The sequence below is a fragment of the Cryptotermes secundus genome, unplaced genomic scaffold (assembly GCF_002891405.2).
Source record: "Cryptotermes secundus unplaced genomic scaffold, Csec_1.0 scaffold176, whole genome shotgun sequence".
Classification (NCBI taxonomy): Eukaryota; Metazoa; Arthropoda; class Insecta; order Blattodea; family Kalotermitidae; genus Cryptotermes; species Cryptotermes secundus.
In genome coordinates, this window is record NW_019731569.1 from 528,949 (window position 1) to 548,541 (window position 19,593).

A 19,593-nucleotide genomic window follows, 5' to 3' on the forward strand; every position below is an offset into this window, starting at 1 on the left:
TGTAACCAGCAGCTCATATCCGAGATTTATATATTTAAGAGCATCGCATAGGATACAAGGGAAAAAAGATGACATGTCATCAAAATCTAGGCCCTGGTTATCACCCAGTAGATTCACGTCAGCATAGACCAGCAACTAATGTCTCCAATTTATTTTCAGTCCAACCTGGTATTCCTGGACCTTCCTAATAGCATATTCTAAAGTTGAAAAGAAGAGGTGATAAAACATCTCCTTGTTTTGACCATTCTGGGTAGGAAAATTATCAGACAAATGCTTACCTATATGGACTTTACCATATATTTTAATGAGCCTAACTAGTTTCATGGGTACCCCAAACACTATGAAAATATTTTATAATACTTCCCTCTTAACTGAATCATAGGTTTGATATAAGATTATGCAGTGTAATAAAATCCATCCAAATCTTTTTTAAGTCTTGTGTACAAATATAAGAAGGATTCATTAGTTATAACAATTATTTTCTTAGTTCTATTCAGCAGGAAATGTCCCTAGGAGACAAGGGCATCAGCCAGTTTTGTTGTGTAAGAACCTTTTGACAGGATAGAAAACTTTTCCATGAAAATGTGATGGAAATTTATCTTCTGTCAGCTTATTATAATTAGAAATTATGAAAAACAAAATAAGTACATCAGACTCCCGTCTCTCAGAGCATACAGAATACTGCAAAATTGGTAATGCACAAAAGACCCCAAGTTAGCAGTGTTACCAAGGTAAACAGTTTGCTGGACGGTGCTGAGAGATTAATGAAAGATGGAAGTTAGCTTTAGTGATATCAGTTGCTCACGATGCTGTACCTCCCATTTATTCTTTAATTTTGTGTTAAATTACTTAATGAACATAATGCTTCAGGTGTCAATCCATACAGAAAAGAAGTATGACATTTACTCAAAATAAAAAAAAAAAAAAAAAAAAAAAAAAACACTCTCTGATAATATGGGACCAAAGAGGGTACAAAGAAGGGGAGAAATAAAGCAAGCAGAAGTAGCATAATTAACTATATCATATTGCGTAAGACTGTAGCTGATGAAAAACCGGACAGTATTTCATTTTTACAGACAAAGTCTGGAAATTGTATTGCAGGGTTGCTTCCTCTAAATTAAGTAAAGTAGTAAAATTATACCCAAAAGAGCAAGTTTCTTAAAGCGAGCCATAAGATAATCTGGTAATTACATCCAGTTAAAAAGATAAAATAAAGTTTCAATCTTAATTAAAAAGTAAGGCCATACAGAATTTTCTAATATATAAGTACAAAAAATATTTAAAATTCACACACTTTAAAAAGTATTCACACATTCTTATCAACAATGTTAGTGCTGAGTAACATACTAGCATTTACTCAATAATGGATATTCATCGAAGATAACAAAAGAATATGTTGCAGTAGAACCTTAAGTAGTACAAATATCCATAGGTTCCAGAAGAGGGAAAGTGTTTACAGTTATTGATCACACTGTAATGAAAGCTCTCCTGTATAACAGACACAAAAAATTATTATGATATCAAATTAAAATTTGTTAAGGATATAATATGGAGGATTGTTAGGGACAGGTGCAGGAAGCATGTAGCTTCAAAAACGTCTTACATGATGATCAAGACAGGATAAAAGAACCACAGAATGCCAAATGCACACTCCCAGCAAGTATGTGAACTTATGTTATTACAGATGGATGTGTACAGGTTGACAGAATGATAGTTGGTAGCCAATACTGTGACAGGCGAAGGAATAGCAACAGACATCCTGAGAATGCATATGATGGTACCATGTAGTCCCAGTCATCTCTCAAAGGAGCAAAAGTTGAAGCATTATACACTAGCTCACCTTGGCCTGTAACACTGGTGCACACAAGATGTGTTCCTGCACCATAATGAAGTATGAGCCTGAACTAAAACAGTAATTGGTGAATGATTAACTAAAGAGACTTTCTGTAGAAAGAAAATCTTCCAAGAATCATGTACTATCAGAGTTATACTGATTGTGGCAAATGGTGGTGTCATACCCTGCCATGCAGTCCCAGCGAACCAAGCTGTCAGAACATAGATTTACTCTTACATGTTCGGATTTGGGGTTCTCACAGTGTTGACTACTAACAGTACAGTCTACTTACTGTTAAGTTTATGGCACATCCTGTGCTAAAACAAAAGCTGCCATATTTTCACACAGATCCACTGATCATGCTGCATAACATAAATGTGCCGAAGTGGATACCAACATCAAAGACATGGCACAGAAGCAGAGCGAATCATATGAGCGCTCCCAATATTCCCCATATAGTCTCCCTTCTTTATTTAAGGATTTAAAAAATCTTCTGCTGGAAGCTTTCTTCTTAAGAGCGAAGAAAATGTTTCATGGAAGAAAGATGGCTGGGAAAAATATCAAAGAAGTATATTTCTTGCCAACATCAAGAAAAACCGATCTGCTTATGACACTTGCAGCCTTCCAGGGTTGCAAGAACATATTACAAACATGGGTGGGCAATATTCTGAATAGCTGTAATTTGCCTTAGATGCCGATAAAAACTTCTCACACAGCAGTTATGTTCCCAATAGCTAATATTCAAACTTTGTGTATGTAAATTTTTAACTTTACTTAAAATATCATAACATATTGAACCCTGTTTGTTCTACGAGCATTTGAAATTTATTCTGTGTGATACCACACTGAATGTGTTATATAAAGATGAACCCTGCAAGACATATATGTAAATCTTGGAGGGATTTAAACTGAAGCTAATTTTGCTAAATGACACAAGGAACAACATAGGCAACTTATCGAAAGCAAGCTCATAAGACACCTGCTCTTTCCCAGTACAATATGGACTTAAGTAATGTTCACTATACATTCAGTGCCAGGTATACAAAGATACAATTCTAGATACTAAAAAATTGAAACAAAGAAATTTTACATAACAATACAAGAAACATTTTGGTAAATTTGTTACATAGAGATTTTGCTGCACTTTGATATCTTCAGTTGTTCCAAAAAATGTATTTCATTTCAAAACCTGCTATGATAATTAAATCCCATACCAAAACATTCAAGGTATGTTCTTTTGTATGTTATGGTGACACTGAAGTTTTTAATTTATGAATGTACCTAAATACAACAATGATATTATAGAAGTTTCTTTGATTCATAATGGACTAGTAAAATAATATGTTAACCATAACTAAAAGTCCTCAAATTGTAACATATGTTATCCACAGAAACCACAGAACAAAAAACTGTAAAATAAATGAAGTAACACCTGATTATCCCAATCTATCTCTTGTACCATCTGAGAAATGAATATATTTACACGCAAATTATATGGTATTTGAATTTTGTAAGTTAAAAACATAAACAAACCATTCCATTTAGTGCAGATAATAATTATATTTTATGCACGAGAAACATGTGATAAAAAGTAAAAATAAAATTCAATTATGCGTATTCCTTACATAAAAAGATGATAGTGTTTTACCAAACTGAATTCCTGTGATATATGAAAATTTACATGCATAAAATCCCTTTAACATAGATCTTACTATATAAAAATTGTACATGATCTATATCTGAGAGAATCACAGTAAAATGAAACATACAAAGTATTTCTGAAGTGGTCCTAATCTCACAATACTAGAGATATGTGGCTGGCAGAAAATATGACATAAAAACTCTTGGTAGTCTATTACTACTAAGGGATTGATTTTTGGATTTACACAATTCATAGAGTGCAGAAAATAACATTCTGAGTAACAAATAATTCTGACATAAAAATGAACTTATATACTGATCTTGAATTTAGGGAAATCTGCTTACGGCAATACTGTCTTGATAGTTAACAATTCAAATGCTGTGCTAAACCAAAAATCTAACAATGCAACTCCATTCAGCACACTGTCTTCTGCGAAAACACGGAAAACAATAGCAATAAATATATGGAAAGTTTCTTTTATCTGCTATCTGTCATGATCCAACAATAAATTCCACCTCAACATACAGCACCTTTTGTATGTTCGCAAACAGAGGAAATACTATTTTAATAGCACTGAAAATACATAATTCTAGCTATTTTTAAAATTCCCATACTTGTGACACATTTAGTCTTGCAAGAGTATATGGGTAAGTCCTGTCTCAGATACCATGAGGTCAAGATAAACAAGACATTTAAAACACGAGCTTCAGAAAATTAGCAAGCAGTGCAAGAAAAAAATTATATAATTAATCAGAGACTTTCTCCAAGGAAGTTTTTCTCCTAATAACTTTGGAGTTAAGAACAGTCGTTCGTTTAATACTAGTAACAGTGGTTCGTTTCATCATCCTGTGCTTGAATATGTTAGTGCCTGTATCTGATTCTTTGTGCACCTTCTCTCGTAATCTAAGTTTAGGCAAAACCAGTTTCTTACCTAATGGCTGTAAGCTTTTTTCCATCACTGAATCTTGCTCAGGAATAAGTGTAATGGCTGGGAAATTTTGTTGCAATGAAGGGTCTGAAAGCTTCAGTTCTTGATTACCGGACAGGAATGGGGAAGGTGACAAGATGTTGGATGATGTCTCTTCGACCACGGACTCACCGCGACATATGGCCTTGGATAGATGGGGTGACTGTTTCTCCCGGGTGTTGCTTAGAGGGCGTTTACCCCGTTCCTTTAACATGATGTGTTCATTTTTCTTGCAATCTGATGATTGTGGAATGTTCCTGTGGGATCGAGAAGTAGCTGTGGATGGGGAATTACATCGCTGTCCTGTAGCCACTGTCTCTGAACTTGTCTTCACCTCTTCAGCAGCCGAGTCTTGTTTGCGTAAACCATTACTCTTTCTTGGGCGAGAACAGCTCCTGCTGCGGAAATCATTCCTCACAAGAACTGGGGGTTGGTTCGAAACTGTTGGTAATTTGGTTAGTCATCTGATAAAAGCTGTTTTATAACTCCGAGAGGAGGAGGTTCGAGCACTGTAAAGGAACATAAAGGAGAAATAAGCTTGAATACTTAAAGGAACAAATGAAGAATGTGTATAACATTTAGTAGGGGAAGCACAGTTATTTCAAACTGCAACTCTCAGCCATCTGTTACAGTAATAGCATGCTATATGGGAACCAGCAAGCATGTTAGTTGGAGTGGGTGAATTTTGCTTTATTTAATGATACCTTTTCAACTGCATACACCACATAACACTGAATGGGAGAATGGTTGTAAGAGATGAACTGGGAAGGATGTGACAAAATAAAGAAGGTTTCAGCCAGGGCAGCTAGTCCTTGCGACAAGAACCAAACCCAAGACCTCTAAACTATGAAGCAGGAGTTGCCAGCTACTTGCCCACAACATTTCAGACACTAGTTAGGATTCAAGCAAATATTTATCAGAAGAGCACTCATGGTATGTCTCGAACTTCACATTACACAATGATCTTCAAATCCCATTCGTCACAGAAGAAATCAAAAGATATTCTACCATATACCACAACTGACTAATGGGACACGAAAACAGTTGCGTAACTGAACTAAGCAACCCATTAAACATCAGACGAAGACTAAAACGACAATGGCCCTCAGAATTAAAAGAACACAGTGTTGAAGATGGGTAGCCATACTCAACAACATAATGCATAGTATACTACACAGGAGAATCATCACTGGATGATCACTCCNCTCATCCTCCTTGACTTGATCATTCTAATTATACTTGGTGAACAGTACAAGTTATGAAGCTCCTCATTAAGCAGTTTTCTCTAACCTCCTGTCACTTCATCACTCTTCGGTCCAAATATTCTCCTCACTGCATGTTCTTCCCTCAATGTCACAATGTCAGAAACAAAGTTTCACACCCATACAGTATCACAGGCAAAACTGTAGTTTTGTATATTTTACTTTTTATGTTTTTAGAAGCAGACAAGAAGACAGAAAGTTCTGAACTGAATGGGGGCAAGCATTATCTGAATTCATGTGGAGGACAAAAAATAAATTTCAGAAATTAAAATAACTGAACAAGTTGGACATACTAAATAAAATCACACAACAAACAAATATGCAAATGCACTTCTGTGCTCAGAAATCAAAGACAGTTAAAACATAAGACAATCAAAGAATACTACTTCTAATTGGGGGGGGGGATTTCTTTTGTACTCATTGTATTAGTACATGCCCCTGTAGTTGTTAAAATATTAGATTTTGTATTCGTTGTATTGTGATAACATTGTGTGCATACATTAATATTCAGAAAATACATTGTAATAGTGGTTTCTAATTGTACTGATATCCTTCTGAAGATGATCTATAAGACCAAAACATGTCAAGGATAAAAGATTTTATCAGTCACACTGGACAGTGTTAATTAACCTTTATAATAAATTCCTTTCTTGGCAGATATTAATGATGGGCCAAACATGGCTTACAGAGCAGAAACTGGGTACATTACTTCTGAACAATTCTTAATTTAATATTTTTTTTTTACTTACTGGCGAACAGTATGATATCTGGTGACTCGATCTGCACTGCGCAATGTCATCCCCAAACCTGATGATGGGGAAGGACTACTTAAGGTTGTGGGTGTACTTTTCACTCTAGCTCGGGTAACTGGTCTTGTGGGATGGGTTAGGTTAACTCTGCTGACATTTCAAGTTTCACCAATGAGTACAGCCATTCAAAGCAACAAAGCAACATTTATGAAACAGCAAAATGGTGCAATGAGTATATCAAGAAAGAAGGGGTAGACATGGTAATATGTTACAGCATTCTACCTCTCCTTCCACAATAAGAGACGTGTGGAAAAAATGAGAGACACTTACTGGCGAACAGTACGATATCTGGTAACTCGATCTGCACTGCGCAATGTCATCCCCAAACCTGATGATGGGGAAGGACTACTTAAGGTTGTGGGTGTACTTTTCACTCTAGCTCGGGTAACTGGTCTTGTGGGATGGGTTAGGTTAACTCTGCTGATATTTCAAGTTTCACGGATGAGGAGTACAGCCATGCAAAGCAACAAAGCAACATTTATGAAACATCAAAATGGTGCAATGAGTATATCAAGAAAGAAGGGGTAGACATGGTAATATGTTACAGCATTCTACCTCTCCTTCCACAACAAGAGATGTGTGGAAAAAATGAGACACACTTACTGGCGAACAGTATGATATCTGGTGACTCGATCTGCACTGCGCAATGTCATCCCCAAACCTGATGATGGGGAAGGACTACTTGAGGTTGTGGGCGTAGCTTTCACTGTAGCTCGGGTAACTGGTCTTGTGGGATGGGTTAGGTTAACTTTGCTGATATTTAGTGATCGATTTGATCCATACATTGAGTTTAGAAGCCAGGTATTTCTAAGGAAAGAGACAGAGAGAGACAGAGAAAGATAATGAAGATGCAGTTAATTCATGAAGACACAGATAAACAAGACTTTGCACATAGGCCTATGCATGAAAATAACGTTTGCACTCCACCAAGAATATGTATATTTACACAGAATTTTGGAAACCCACAAGTTGGATAAGAAGTAGAAAAAAGATGCTCAGTTATAATTTCATAATATTGCAAATTATCTGGTCAAGAGAATGATGGAAATTAATATGCTCACTACATATACTGAAGTCCAGATTCAAAATCTAAAGGAGGAACATAAATACCCCCTCCAGTTTTATTGCTATTAATGCCACCAGTATTAACAGATGAAGACAGTAAATATTAAAACATTTTCAGTTAGTGTAAACTGGCCTAAGAAATTAGTTCTTCTTTGCATATTCAGTCTATATACCTGGAAGAATCAAACCTGCTCCAGATTAAGTTGAATCTGGTACACAAGGCATTATGCTACAAGCCAGAAGGTCGTGGGATCAAATCCAGATGAGGTGGATTTTTTTTAATTTGCCTAATCCTTCCAGGTGAACTATGGCCCTGGCGTCAACTCAGCCTCTAACAGAAAAGAGTACCAGGAATATTCCTGGGGGTAAAGGGTGGCTGGCACATAAGGTTGACAACCTTACCGTAATCTATGAGCCAACTGTCTAGAAAATATGGGAACCTCAACATCTCACAACCCTATGAGCCTCCATGGCCTGTTACAGGGATAGCTTTACTTTTACTTTACACATCACATTTTACAGCTCATACTTAAAAGAAAGCCTTTCCATCTGGGACCCTGCATAAATGTGGTCCTTCACTTCACATCGAAAAATAACATGGGTGAAGTGGAGTGGGCATAAAGTTGAAAACTCAACTTCAGCTCATGCTGAGGTTCAGAACATATGGTCCTTTAATTTCATGATGTGGTTCTTGGGAGCTACTTGACCTTTGGCTATAGGATCCACATCACAAAATCACATTAACAGAAGGATCTTTTAAGAATAAAACAACCACACAAATTTCAATGTGGAATGGCTGATGTAAAAGCAAATCTGACTGCATTTTCAATTAAAAAATGTAAAATATGATTATGATATGTGAAAGTATGACACACACTTGTTGCATCTCTGTATGACACAAATATATACCTCAGACACCGCCTATAATTTCAATACAGCGCTTAAGATGAATGAAATAGAGAAGAGCTAACTACTTGTTGGGAGGATTGGATGTTTTCTTCTGCCTCTGAGTACAGCAACCCAAAGCAATGTATTTACAGCTCTTGACAAAAATAAACATCCAAAATACTTCTCTTACCCCATATAATCTAAAGTATTTCTATTTATTGGTTACAAGGTCTTCCACAATTACAGGCAGAATCTGAAATGAACACCATTACAACACAGTGTCATTCTGGCAAACCTCACCCCTTACACTTTTGCTGCCAGTGACCTGATCTAAGCCAATATGGCAGTTTTTACCAAGCTGGCCAAGAAGTACGATACCGCCAGTGCTTGGAGGCTGAAATACAAATATATTTTAACAACTGATGAAGTCAAGCAGAATGTTAGATTCTAAAAAAAGTCTGCCTTTTATCTTAAGCATGAAAATACATCAGAATGAAACGCTTCTACAATAATCCAATATAACAGAAATAATGTGGGAATAGGATGAAGAACCAATCAACACTGATTTGAAGAAAATATCTTAAAATTTATGACAATAATAATTTTTTAAATTCTCTTAGTGGGGGGTGGAGTTGACATGGCGGCCACTGATTGGCCTACTGCAGCCTGCCCCGGGTGATTATGATGATGGAGAATTTTGTGGAATGAAGATTGGCAGGGGAAACCGAAGTACTTGGAGAAAACCCGCCCCAGCACCACTTTGCCCATCACAAATCCCACTTGACCAGACATGGCATTGAACCTGGGGCGCCACGGTGGGAAGCCAGTGACTAACAGCTTGAGCTATGGTGTGGCCTATTACTGGTGATAATATGTATACAGATGAAAAGTCAAGAGTTGCACTCATAAATTTAGCAAAACAGAAATATGCAACTTAGGACTGTACCTTTTAGTTACGGCAGTAGTGGTGCGTGATGTTCTCTTTGCGGATACTGTTTCTTTGTCCTTATTGTGGGCAGCCACTATGGTACTGCTTACTTTGGCTGCCTTTAATGGGGAGAGGATTGTGTGAGGGATCTGCTGCTGTTGCCCACTTCGGAATGGCTGTGACCTGGCTCTGGTATGTGGTCTGCCATCCTCCAAGCTGCAAACACAACAAAACATCAATTAAAATAAAATACAACAATGTCAGAGTATTTATCGATGTAACTGCTTGAGGGACCTCTGTGGTCTAGTGGTCAGAGTTCCTGGCTACAGATCCATATGTCCTGGGTTCGATTTTTGGCACTACCAGATTTTCTGAAAAGTAGTGGGGTCTGGAACGGGGTTCACTCAGTCTCGTGAGGATAACTGAGGAGCTAGTTCAAGGAAATAGCGGTTCTGGTCTAGAAAACCGATATTAACAGATGTGGGGATCCCTTGTGCTGACCACGTGACACCCTCTATCCAGTAAAGTTGGCACTAACTTTGCCGACAAGTGGCGGTCTCTTGGTCAGTATAGTTCGCTTGCAGACTAAAACCAGGGAGTTTGTTTTTGTTTGTAACTGCTTGAGGTAGGTTAGAACAAATAAAATTAACATGAATACATAAATTTGTTCTTAATAGGAGTATACTAATAAAATACTGTTACATTTCACCATTATAAAGTTTAGCATATGCAGAAATTCATAATACATATGTTACTTACTGCACGGCACCAGTTGTTACTGATCTTGGATGTCTCCTCAGTGCCTTGATCTGGTTTAACTTGTCACCCTGTGTCATCACAGCAATATTTCTCTTGGACTCTTCACTGTTTTGGTTGGCAGCATCCTTCAAATATAACAGAGGTTATAGTGGAAGAACAAATATGATGATCTGTGGAAACTACGTTTAAAAGTTATGAAAATTTATGGAATAGTTTATCTGCACTTGAAACATAACAGAACAAAAATTCATTTGGTTCAAGGAAACTTTAAGTTTGTCTGAACTGAGATCCTGCATTAAGAGATGGTGAATCATTACATTTAAACTGATCATCAGTATTTACAGGTTTATAGAAAGATCAATTACAGGCTGATCATATCACACTTCATAATGTCTGCTTTAAGAAAGTATGAGGGTTTTTAGCATTCCATACACAAACCATTTAGTCTGTCAATATATCCAGTGACACAGAAGGAAGCCTCATTTGTAAAATGAACCATCATTAACTGTTTCAAATCCAGTGGAAATATGCATTATTCCTTGTAAGATTCCTATAATTTGTGCATGATGTGTATCAAATAAGGACAAAACATCAAAATCTTCATTCCCTTATGCAAATTTATACGATAGCCTGCTTAAGATTTTCATAGTGATTGCAAAAAAAAACTTTTATGGATGTTTCTGACGTATCATCGCCCAACATCAAATGTCAACCAGAATGCATTATTCTTTTAAAAAGACAGTCATATAATTTTGTATGCATAATAGTGATGTTCCTCAGTAGTTATTGCAGCCAGTTTAATCATGTATTTTATAGACAGGCGCCAAAGTAAGATACTTTCCACTGCTGTGAAAATTCTTCCTTATTCCAAGAGAATGAACAAATTTCTGAATTTAGAACACATGGTTCTGAAGGAATGGTACTAAGGTCTAGTGACTGATATCCTTATTATTTAATGAACAACTTAATTTCTATTTCCACACAAATTATTTCCAATACTATCATTTAATTTCAGCACACGTCCAAACCATTTTTATGATTAAAAATTAAGTTTAAGGTACCTGGATATTTTTAAACTATACAAAACTTGAGATGCTATACAGAATGGCCTTACTGCTCCATTAGGTAAAAATTTGGTTCCTTGCCATGTATGTATATCACTGAAGGTAGGGTTTAAGAATTTATGACACTCAAATGGTTAAGTATTATGAATATTTACCATTTGGTTAGATGGAAACAGACATGGGGAAGGCTCCAGGCTATATTTACAAATACATTCCTTAAAAAGGAATTGGAAAAAAAATGAAGGTACCTGTTGGAAGTTCATTAAAGGAAAACGAGAAAGAGTGATATCTGGCCATGAGGCTGTGACCTTTCTAAAGAGCAGCAGGGGCTTAATAATATTTGTTTGGCAAATACACAAAAAAATGCATTCATGCATTCATGAGGACATTAAAGTTCTTTGCTATGGAAGGTAAGTCAGTGTGTGTGTGTATGTGTGTGTGGGGGGGGGGATGACTGACGAACAACGAACTAAAGAGGAAATGGGGAGGATGGAGTTGTGGCCTAAATAAAATAGTACCCTAGCATTTTCCTGGAAGAACTGAGGATAAACACAAAATCCTAAGTCAGATCAGCTGGTGACCTGTGTGAGATTCAAACTTAGCACCTTCAAAATAAAAGCCTAGAGCACTGCCTCTACACCAGTCTGTTTGGTGGTTAATCTGGAAAAATTGTTATATGTACAAGCATGTTTTGATGTTAACAGACGGCCTATATGAAACAGAAGTACCAGAACTTCAAGAAACACTTCCATATTTGGCAACTTGGGTTTTACAGTCTCTCAAGTGACATTCAATGTTACTGCTTAACACTGAATTTGATGCTTATCATGGGAGATTCTTACATCATGGAAAATATGGACTATTACTGTCAGCAAAATAACAGAAACAAATAAGATTTCAAGATATCTCCTTGGATATTTTATCAAGTAATCAAATGACATGGGGATAATGTAAATTTGTGATTAGATTATTATAGTTTTCAACCACAAAGATGTCAAAGATATTCACAAGTAAGTAGATTAATTAATAAATAAAGTTATTCATGAAAATAAAGACATTAAGACTGGACAATAGCCTCATAAAATTGATGTGACTGATGAAGAGTATGGACTCCATAAACATGTGTATTATTACAAAGAACAACAGAAAATACTTATCAAAACAGGAACACATAGACACCACCTTCATGGCAAATGTTCTTTATAACTAACAATATAAATTAGCAATATTTTTTACTATACATACAGCAGTCCTCACCTCAATTAATTGCAATTTCCTCCTGCAACTTCTTTCATTCTTATTTTCATCTTCTTGGTCATCTAGTTTCATTGTGTCCACTTTCTGGAGTATCCTGGACACATTATCGGGTACCTTTGAGTCCTTCTTCACTACCTTACCATTCTGTGTATTTAATTCAAAATTGAGAGATTTGCTCTCAATGCTGTAGATGCCATATGCATGTTTTGGATACACGTTTGTGTTCTGATTATTTTGTGAACGATGCAAATCACCCTGAAGCCACATGTAAGACTGCTTCCTGCAAATAAAACCTATCCAAGTACTAGGGATTTTGACTACTGTGACAACACTGTATTTTTCAAAGGTAATGAAATTCATTATATTTCATTCTTTCACTGTTTGTATGAATAGAGTGCTAAAATAAACTAGTAACGCTTTGATCCCTGTAACATTCCTCGTTGGTGTCTCCACCTCATCATGGTGAGGGAGTTTGAGTATGCCAAGGACCCTGAGAGCTATACCAGCAGTAGCATAGCTACTGGCAGGGCCTCCCTTGCTGGACAGGTCAAAGGGTAGGCATCAGACAAAGAGAGACACCAAAAACCAAAAACTGATGCCAGAAGCAGCGTCATCAGCAGCGACTTGAAGCACAGAGCAAATGAAGCTCAAGATGGTTCAAGTTCGTATAGCAACAGGCGTGACCAGAGTGGTTTGAACGGCTGTTGTACTGCGATGTGGAAAGCAAATGGAAAAACTACCACATTATCACTTTTCCTGGATAGTCTCTTTCCAAAAACAGAAATACCATGTATACGACCAGAAGACGAGGAAAAGATGTAAGAAGATGCTGGATGACCTTGGGGACAGAAGAGGATATTCTCATTTGAAATCGCATTAAGTGGAGGAACTGTTTTGGAAGAGACTGTGGACCTGTCGTATGACAGATTACTGATGAAAATGAAACATAGTAAAACACAGTGAAAGCTTATTTAAAATTTAAATACCCAGAATAAATATGAGGTTTCATCGGAAAGTTCCTGGCCTAGGTAAAAAAGAAATACTGGCTTAACTTACTCAATTCTGGCTGCCATCTCCTTCAAAATAGTCTCCTTGGGAATGTATACAGTGACCCCAACATTTTTTCCACACTTCAAAATCACCGTTGCTGTTGAGTACCACTTGTGATTCCCTTTGGATATTGGACACTGTTTCAAAACGTCGTCCTTTCAGTTTCATTTTCAATTTGAGAAACAAAGCGAAATCACGGGGGGCTAAGTCAGGCGAGTAAGGAGGATGCGGAACGATGACCACGTTGTTAGTCACAAACTCCATAGTGTTCATGGACATGTGGGTGGGTGTGTCGTTGTGATGATGGTGTCAGTTGTGGTTACACCAAAGTTCTCGTACTTTTAGCCATACATTTTCTCTCAAGCATCTCAAAATGTCACAGTAAAAGTCTGAGTTGACTGTAATGCTAGGAGGAACAAATTCACAGTGAACAATCCTGTTCACATAAAAAAAAAATGAGCATGCTCTTTGTTGAACTGGCCTGATGCACCTTTCTCGCTCTTGGTGATTGTGGGCTCTTGTTGCTTTGTTTCTGGATCACAACTGTAAATCCAACTTTTGTCTCCCGTTATAATCCTATGGGTAAGAGCTGGGTCCTCGTTAGCCTTCTCTCGTAGCTCAAGGCACATGTTTACGTGCCACTGTTTTTGGTCATTTGTCAAGAGTCAAGGAACAAACTTCGTGGTAATGTGGCGCAAGTTCAGATTTTATGTTAAGATCTCCTGGCAAACTTCATAATTGATCCAGATTGGTCTGTGAGCTCACAGATTGTTCGGCGACGGTCTTCATGGACAAGTTCTTGTCTTTTATCTGTCATTTTGGTGGTGCTTGGACACCCTGAAAATTTGTCATCTTCCACTGACACTCGACCAGCTTTGAAATATGAATGTCATTCAAAAACCATTGTTCAGCTTAAAAAATGTTCTCCAAAAGCCTCACGAAGCATTTCATGGGTTTCGGTAGCGGATTTACTGAGCTTCACGCAAAACTTGATGCAGATATGTTGCTCGATTTTGGCATCCATTGCAGACAAAATGAAACATGAAGTTGAAAAAGCATTTGTGTAAAAACAATGCATGTCACAGCGCAGTTTCATGTGGCAAACTGATGCAATGGGTTTGCAGAAGTGTGACCTTAGCCTCTCCTCTCATCTTCTCTCACTGAGGCAATTGCAACAATAAGAGTCTGGGAACTTTCCGACAGCACCATACACTGTGTGTAAATTGGCTGGGCAGAGTTAAGCTGCCTATTATGAAAACAGTCATCGTACTGAGATATGGTTTGGATTAGGCAAAAATGGAAATTCTGGACTCAGTTTGCAGAGAAAAACAGCTGTGATCCAGAAAACTGACAAACTGAGTTAAGAAAATGTGGTGGGACATTCAGAAAGACGTGGGTTCATAAAAATAGAATCCACTCTCACACGTGCCTTCATGGCGTAGTGCTAAATTAGTTAGGCAAAGGGATAACTTTGCCTTTATCTTCCACTTTCACATGAACATATAGCATAAAAATCCAAATAAACACCTTAGAGATAATTTACATGAGATTGCCAAAGCAAATTTAAAATATATTGACTGAATCAGTATTTCTAATCTAAGCAGTCAGAAAAGCAAATTAATTCAGTGAGAGAGTGTTCTCTAAGATCTAAATCTTACTCTTCAAGCCACTGTTGCTGATGACCAATAATTGACCCTGGACGACACATTCGGATCCATGCGATAGTCTCATGTGCTGAGAAATGATAATGTTTCATGATATAGCATCCAATGAGAGAGCCTGTTCTGCCTAGGCCAGCTGGAAAAAATAAATTGTTTCACATTACATGAATGTTCCTTGACAAAATTTGGACCAACACATATTTTTCGTGGAAACTGTGGTTAGGGGTGAATGCAGTGTGCCACCATGATATGGATATCTGTGTCTATGGACCCCAACACATAATTCCTTAATGAATATTGAGACAAAAATTCACTTCAGTGAAATTCTTCCCATTCTGTCTGCCATTATGCACCATGATCACACCTTTTCTTGCAAAAATTATGCATTGGTCAAAACTGAATCAATGGCAAAAAAGTATTTAATTCTGTTCCATAATTTCTTGTAAAAAAGCAGGGGTGCATAAATTGTGCCAGTAAATACAGTAACTCGGTACGGTGACAGCCAAGTACGTAACGATAAGAGTTAGATAAAGCATGAGATATAAGGCTGGTTCTGCAACTGAAAAGGTGGACATCACAAGTGCAATAGATGAGGCACCAACGTGGGAAGGCTGTAGGTATCGGTGGGATCACCTGTGCAACACTCATGTGTACAGTTTCTAAAAATTGCTGGAACTTCAAAATCAAACATTCAGAGGCCTCCATGGCTTGAGTCCGCAAGCAAACTATACTGACCGAGCGATCACCGCTTGTCAGTGAAGTTAATGCCAACTTTAGCAGATAGAAGGTGTTGCGTGGTCAGCGCAACAAATCCCCAAGGCCGTTAATTTCGGTTTTCTAGACTGGAGCCGCTATTTCCTTGAAACAGCTCCTCAATTATCCCCATGAGGCTGAGTGGATCCCATTCCAGACCCACTACTTCTCAGAAAATCTGGCAGTGCCGGGAATCGAACCTGCACCTCTGGATCTGTAGCCAGGAACTCTGACCACTAGACAACAGAGGTGGTCCAGAGGCCTTGGTATCGATCTAAAAATATAATAAATTTTATAAACGAAACTGTAGAATGAACTGACAAGGAAGTATAAATACAGTAAGGCATGGTCATGTTCACCAGGTGAAGGAAAATAGAGACATCCTTAAGATGAGTGAGAAATGTTGGCAGGTGGAAATATCACAGGTAACTTGAGAAGCTGATATGGATACAGCCATGGAATTCAGAGGATCATACAAGGGTGAAATGGGAAAGAGAAAGTATAAAACAGAAAGAAATTGTAGCTGTAAAGAAACTGATAATATTGTCACGTGTTGGGTGTATAACGCAACAAATAACTACACGCCGTTCTGGATCTAGTGAATTTATTGCACATTCGCTCTTACATTTACACAATTACTGCCATTGGCAGTATCACAAATACTTCTCCTGTAGTCATTTCCATTCACTCGATACAACTCATTAACAACGGACTTCAACTCACTCCAGGGAATGCTAGACTGCAAATGACTGGTGACTCTGGTAAATCTCCTCGTTATGTAGGTTCCACACTGACAACACAGAAAACAGTTACGTGATAGCTACCAATGTTGCGTAACGTTGTGTTTACAGGTGTTGCTGGGGAACGCTGCCGAGAGCTGTTTATTGTTGTGTAGTAACCGCAGTGTCCCCTGTTATGTCACTGTGGGAAGTGCTGTTATGTCACCATGGGGGAGGGGGACGAAGTGTTGACTGGCCTGATACCATAGCAGTGGCAGTGGCTTTGATGATGTTATGTCACTGTTGGAGGTAGGGGGGGGTGTTTACCGAGCATTGCACCAGCCATGTCACAATATTAAAATGATGAACTTCTTACTTCTAAGAAAATGCATACTAACAAACAGAGTTACCTTTGCAATGGACAGCAATGGCACCTGGGCTACTTTCTGCAATGGCAAGAAACTGTTTCATGATGGGGTCACTAGGAGTGCTACCATCGATAAAAAATAAATCTCGGTGATCGAAGCCAGCCTCTGTAAACCTATTTGCATCATATATCTTCTTATTAAGTCGAATTACAGTTGTAACATAATTCCTCCTGAAGTAGGCAAAGTATGACTCAGGTGCATGAAGGGGGTAACCTGAAAGCAACACATTCAACAACAGTATGTCAGAAGATTAAGTATAAGGTTGTAATGGAAAAGTGTAACAAAAAACAAAACTCCGTGGCCTGTGGTCCACAAGCAAACTATACCGACCGAGTGACTGCTGTTTGTTGGTGAAGTTAGTGCCAACTTTTACGGACAGAGGGTGTCATCTGGTCAGCACAACGAATCCCCATGTCCGTTAATTTCGGTTTTCTAGACCGGAGCTGCCATTTCCTTGAAATAGCTCCTCGCCCCATAAGTCTGAATTTGGTGCAAAAGTTACATGGTAATGGTCCTGATCATTGAGTGGATTTCTGTGAATGTTTCTGAGTAAGGAAAATCTCATACTATGGGTGATATTCAGTGGCAAGAAAATTCTTCATCTGACCGGTCACATGAAAAGACAACTTTGGATATTGGTCAGATGATAACCCATGGAAGACATATACCACCCACATGCAAAATGATCCATGTGTGATGGCACGGGCTGGTATATAAGTGGCCAGCCAGATCCACAGACCTCACACCCCTCGATTTTTTCTTTGGGGGCACCTGAAATGCACTGTTTATGTCAACAGACTGAGAAAAACTGATGAAATGAAGCATAAGATAAGATCAAAGTTTAGCAATATCAATATCACAATGTTGCCAAGAGTCCAACTCTCTTACCAGCATCAGTTTTGGGAGGGCATACAAGCTGGAGAACATCAGTAAATCAAAAATGCATATCACATAAAATATATGATGCAGGACTTTTAACCATCCTATATATTAGACTTCAATATGAAAGAAAAAAAAACAACTCCGTGGTTTTAGTCCGCAAGTGAACTATGCCGACTGAGCGACAGCCGCTTGTTGGCGAAGTTAGTGCCAACTTTAGTGGATAGATGGTGGCGCAGGGTCAGTGCAACGAATCACCACGGCTGTTAATCTCGGCTTTCTAGACTGGAAATAGACTTAAATATCTAAGTATTAATTGTATCATGGAATTTCAATATGTTTACAATATCACATATCTAAAATATACAAGTTCTGTTATCTACTCCCATGACAGACTCAAGGTTGAATGAATACTTGGTGACGATGCAGTTCCAGGTCACATATTATTTTATTCTCTATAGGAACTGTCATGTAGAAAATTATATGCAAACATTTGTGAATCTTAAGTTTTCGAATATCATCTTAATAACCACAGTCATATCTGCAGCAGGACAATTCATACCCATTCACCATACCTGTGCTATAACAAAGTCCAAAACATTTTTTTTGAATATCACTCCATGCAGTAAATTTTGAAAATTTCAGTTATCCTGCTCTGTGGGTAAGGAACTCTCATCTGAATCCAAAATTCCATTGCATATTCTGATACGTAAAAGGTCAAGCACCATAACATATACATACCATTTTCAATTTTGCTCTTTGCGTGAGGACCACAGAAAGCAAGGAATTTTCGTGGCACAATCCAGTTCAAGTCACCATTCTCCACTCTCTGAAGCAAAGAAAATAAAGCCATTTCAGATCAAATAAATGAATTAGTGTCATCTTCTCAGATTAAAACAAAGTAATATATGGATGAAGGAAGGCACATTCATTAACCGTTCACTTAAATGGCAAGTCGTAAGGTAAGAAACACTTCAACAATAAAACATGTTATCAGCATTTGAAGATATAACTGGCATACCTGCACAACCTGCATAAATGTGCAAGTTCAAAAAGTATCACAAATATTTATGTCTGTGTCTGTATCTTGGAAACAACAGTGATAGTAAAGTAAGTTAAGTGATAAGCTACAGCTGGGAAGTGATTCCTGTTAAGTGTGTTATGCTTCTTCCTCTATAATCACATTAAGCAGAGTTCTGGGACACCCCCTGTAGGCTAAAGGGGGCTAAAGCACAAAGCTGACAACTGAATTCCATCTAGTACCAAGTTAAGATACTGAGCAGGTATTCTGCTATATGTCCTATACATGATCTTTGGAATGGTTAAGATATGAGGGAGGGAAAGCACTTTGAATGGTAGTAACTGTGTTCCAGTACAACATGCAAGCAAATTCATCCACTTTCATTTCAACATGGTATGAAGGTAATGCCAAAAGATAAACTTGATTGATGTATCACATTTGTATGCTTCATAATTAAAGAACAAGAACAATAGACAACAACAATAACATTAAAAAAAATCCTTACTCATACAACACAGAGTGGTACAACGACATATGCATATTGTAACAATATTAAAATGTAATAAATAAAAATAAATATGAATATATTTATATTAGTTATAAAATC

General features: G+C 37.6%; 1 protein-coding gene across 2 annotated transcripts in view; it reads right to left on the reverse strand.

Annotated features, from left to right (window-relative positions):
- Positions 1 to 932: 932 nt before the first annotated feature.
- Positions 933 to 19,593, reverse strand: part of LOC111867066 (dual specificity protein phosphatase CDC14AB) — a 107,506-nt gene continuing 88,845 nt past the window's right edge. Inside the window, exons 6-13 of one of the 2 annotated variants that reach the window (XM_033752531.1) lie at positions 18,707 to 18,794; positions 17,069 to 17,299; positions 15,184 to 15,322; positions 12,476 to 12,755; positions 10,155 to 10,279; positions 9,414 to 9,611; positions 7,118 to 7,321; positions 933 to 4,952 (exon numbers count right to left, since the gene is read on the reverse strand). In XM_033752531.1, coding sequence (XP_033608422.1) covers positions 4,904 to 4,952; positions 7,118 to 7,321; positions 9,414 to 9,611; positions 10,155 to 10,279; positions 12,476 to 12,755; positions 15,184 to 15,322; positions 17,069 to 17,299; positions 18,707 to 18,794 — 1,314 coding nt within the window. In that variant the 3' untranslated portion in view covers positions 933 to 4,903. The remainder of the gene's footprint in view (positions 4,953 to 7,117; positions 7,322 to 9,413; positions 9,612 to 10,154; positions 10,280 to 12,475; positions 12,756 to 15,183; positions 15,323 to 17,068; positions 17,300 to 18,706; positions 18,795 to 19,593) is intronic. The other variant, XM_023856548.2, reaches the window with a different exon arrangement.